This window comes from Salvelinus sp. IW2-2015, unplaced genomic scaffold (genome assembly GCF_002910315.2).
Source record: "Salvelinus sp. IW2-2015 unplaced genomic scaffold, ASM291031v2 Un_scaffold2888, whole genome shotgun sequence".
Classification (NCBI taxonomy): domain Eukaryota; kingdom Metazoa; phylum Chordata; class Actinopteri; order Salmoniformes; family Salmonidae; genus Salvelinus; species Salvelinus sp. IW2-2015.
In genome coordinates, this window is record NW_019944187.1 from 58,693 (window position 1) to 62,081 (window position 3,389).

The following is a 3,389-nucleotide window of genomic DNA, read 5'->3' on the forward strand; positions in this document are numbered from 1 at the left end:
TATACAACCCCTGGTCCATACCGATCCCATTGTATAACCAACCCGTGTCCCCACCGCATCCCCATCGTATACTCAACCCTTCCACTACCGATCCCATTATACAAATACCCTGTCCCATACTGAGTCCCTTTATACCAACCGCTGGCTCCGGATACCTGATCCCATTCATACCCAACCCTAGTCCATTTACTGATCCCATCCTATACCAAAAACCCTGTCCCCAGCCGATCCCAGCCGGCATATACCAACCCTCGGTCCATACAGATCCCATGTATACCAACGCACTGGTCCATACCGATTCCATCTATATACCAACCCTGTCCCCCACTGATCCCATCCTATACCAACCCTGTCTCATACCGATTCCCATTTATTACCAACCGCCTGGTCCATTACAGAATCCCATTTATACCAACCCTGTCCATACCCGATCATTACTACCAGACCCTGTTCATACTGATCCCATTAGGATCAACCCTGTCCATACTGATCCCCATTATACCAACCTGTTCATAGCCGGATCCCACTTTATACCAACCCTGTTCCATACCCATCCCATCTATTACCAAGCCCTGTCCCCACCGATCCCATTATTACCCAACCCTGTTCCACTACCCTCTCCCATCTATAACCACACCCCTGCTCCATACCGGATCCCATTATACCAACCCTTCCATACCGATCCCATCCTATACCCAACCCTGTTCATTTACCCATCCCATCCTATACCAACCCCATGCTCCATTCACCGAATCCCAATATATCAACCCTGTCCATACCGATGCCCACTTATTGACCAACCCCTGTCCATTACTGCATCCCATCCGGTTAATACCAACCCTGTTCACCTTACCCGATCACTCTATACCAACCCCTCTCCATACGTCCTAATATTATGCAACCCTGTCCATACCGACTCCCGAATATATCAACCCCGTGTCACCATACCGATCCCATAGTATACCAACCCCTGTCTCATACCGATCCCATTATACCAAACCCTGTCCATACCGATCCCATTATACCCAACCCTGTTCATACCCGATCCATCATATCCAACCCTGTCCATGTACCGATCTCAGTATACCAACCCTGTCGCCCACCGACTCTCAGCTTAATACCCAACCCTTCGCCACCAGATCCCAATTATACCAACCCATGTATCATTACCGATCCATCCTCATATCAAACCCTGGTCCATCCTGATCCGATTATATCAACCGCTGGCCGATGAACGTGAGTCCCAGCCGTATAGGTCAAGGCCCTGTCCATAGGCTGCATCCCCATATATGCACCAACCCTGCGTTCATACTGATCCGCTATGTATCACTATCCAACCTGCGTCGTGACTGAGGGCCTGGATTCCACCTTATGACGTACAACCCTGTCCGCATACCTGAATCGCCGATCGCACTCACACATTACCTTACCTTACCAACGCTCCATGTCCATGTACCCGGGCAGCGTCGCATCGGCGCCCTATGACGAACGCGGCGTGTCCATAGCCGATCCCATCGATACCAGCACGCCTCGTCTTCCATACCGATCCCATTATACCAACCCTGTCCATACCGATCCCATTATATCAACCCTGTCCCCACTGATCCCTTTATAGTCCAACAGAACAATATGATACATACAGACGAGAAAGATTGGGTTGGGGTTGGTGTGGAAGTCTGGGAAATATAGCCACTTGATGACGTTGGAGTCCATTGCAGAGTTAGGGAACCGCCATGGGTAGTCTGCAGGGGTAGAAAGCAACAACATTAAAAAAAATACTATATTAAAATATAAGAAAATCACACACATTTCACACACTTAAACAGGCAAATACATGTAAACTATATAATGCAACAAACACTATCTATTCAGCAGTATGTGGACACCCCTTCAAATMAGTGGATTCAGGCTTTTTCAGCCACACCCGTTGCTGATAGGTGTATAAAATTGAGCACACAGACATAGACAAACACTGGCAGTAGAATGGTCCGTACTGAAGAGCTCAGTGACTTTCAACGTGGCACCGTCACAGTGACTGTGTGGCATCGTCATAGGATGCCACCTTTCCAACAAGTCAGTTCGTCAAATTTCTGCCCTGTTAGAGCTGCCCCCCGGTCAACTGTAAGTGCAGTTAATGTGAAGTGGAAACGTCTAGGAGCAACAACGGCTCAGCCGCGAAGTGGTAGGCCACACAAGCTCACAGAACGGGATCGTCGAGTGCTGAAGCGCGTAAAAAGCGCGTCTTTCCTCAGTTGCAACACTCACTACCGAGTTCCAAAATGCCTCTGGAAACAACGTCAGCACAAGAAATGTTCGTCTGGATCTTCATTAAATTAGTTTCTATGACTGAGCAGCCGCACACAAGCCTAAGATCACCACGCACAATGCCAAGCGTCGGCTGGAATGGTGTAAAGCTCGCCACCACTGGACTCTGGAGCAGTGGAAACACGTTCTCTGGAGTGATGAATCACACTTCACCATCTGGCACTCCGACGGACGAATCTGGGTTTGGCGGATGCCAGGAGAACGATACCTGCCCCAATGCATAGAGCCAAGTGTACAGTTTAGCCAGTTAAAGTCTACCTGGCGGCAGGTAGCCTAGTGGTTAGAGCGTTGGACTAGTAACCAGCAGGTAGCCTAGTGGTTAGAGCGTTGGACTAGTAACCAGCAGGTAGCCTAGTGGTTAGAGCATTGGACTAGTAACTGAAAGTTTGCTAGATCGAATCCCCCAGCTGACAAGGTAAAAATCTGTTGTTCTGCCCCTGAACAAGGCAGTTGACCCACTATTCCAAGTCCATCATTGTAAATAAGAATTTGTTCTTAAATGACCTGTCTAGTTGAACAAAGGTATAATAAAAAAAGTTTGGAAGAGAAGAAATAATGGTCTGGGGCTGTTTTTCATGGTTCGGGGTTGATCCCTTAGTTACGGTGAAGGAAAATGTTAACGCTACAGAATACAATTACATTCTAGACGATTCTGTGCTTCCAACATTGTGGCAGCAGTTTTGGGAAGGCTCTTTCCTGTTTCAGCATGACAATGCCCCCGTGCACAAAGCGATGTCCATACAGAAATGGTTTGTCAAGATCATTGTGGAAGAACTTGAATGGCCTGCACAGAGCCCTGACCTCAAAGCCCTGATCAAACACCTTTGGGATGAATTGGAACYCCGACTGCYAGCCAGGCCTAATCGCCCAACATCAGTGCCCAACCTCACTAATGCTCTTGTGGCTGAATGGAAGCAAGTCCCTGCAGCAATGTTCCATCATCTAGTGGAAAGCCTTCCCAGAAGAGTGGAGGCTGTTATAGCAGCAATGTTCCAACATCTAGTGGAAAGCCTTCCCAGAAGAGTGGAGGCTGTTATAGCAGCAATGTTCCAACATCTAGTGGA

The 3,389-nt window shown here is 48.3% G+C and overlaps 1 protein-coding gene across 1 annotated transcript in view; it reads right to left on the bottom strand.

Annotated features, from left to right (window-relative positions):
* Window positions 1-3,389, bottom strand: part of LOC112074944 (piezo-type mechanosensitive ion channel component 2-like) — a 76,529-nt gene that overhangs the window by 53,585 nt on the left and 19,555 nt on the right. The window contains 1 exon segment of the mRNA XM_070440722.1: window positions 1,645-1,742. Coding sequence (XP_070296823.1) covers window positions 1,645-1,742 — 98 coding nt within the window.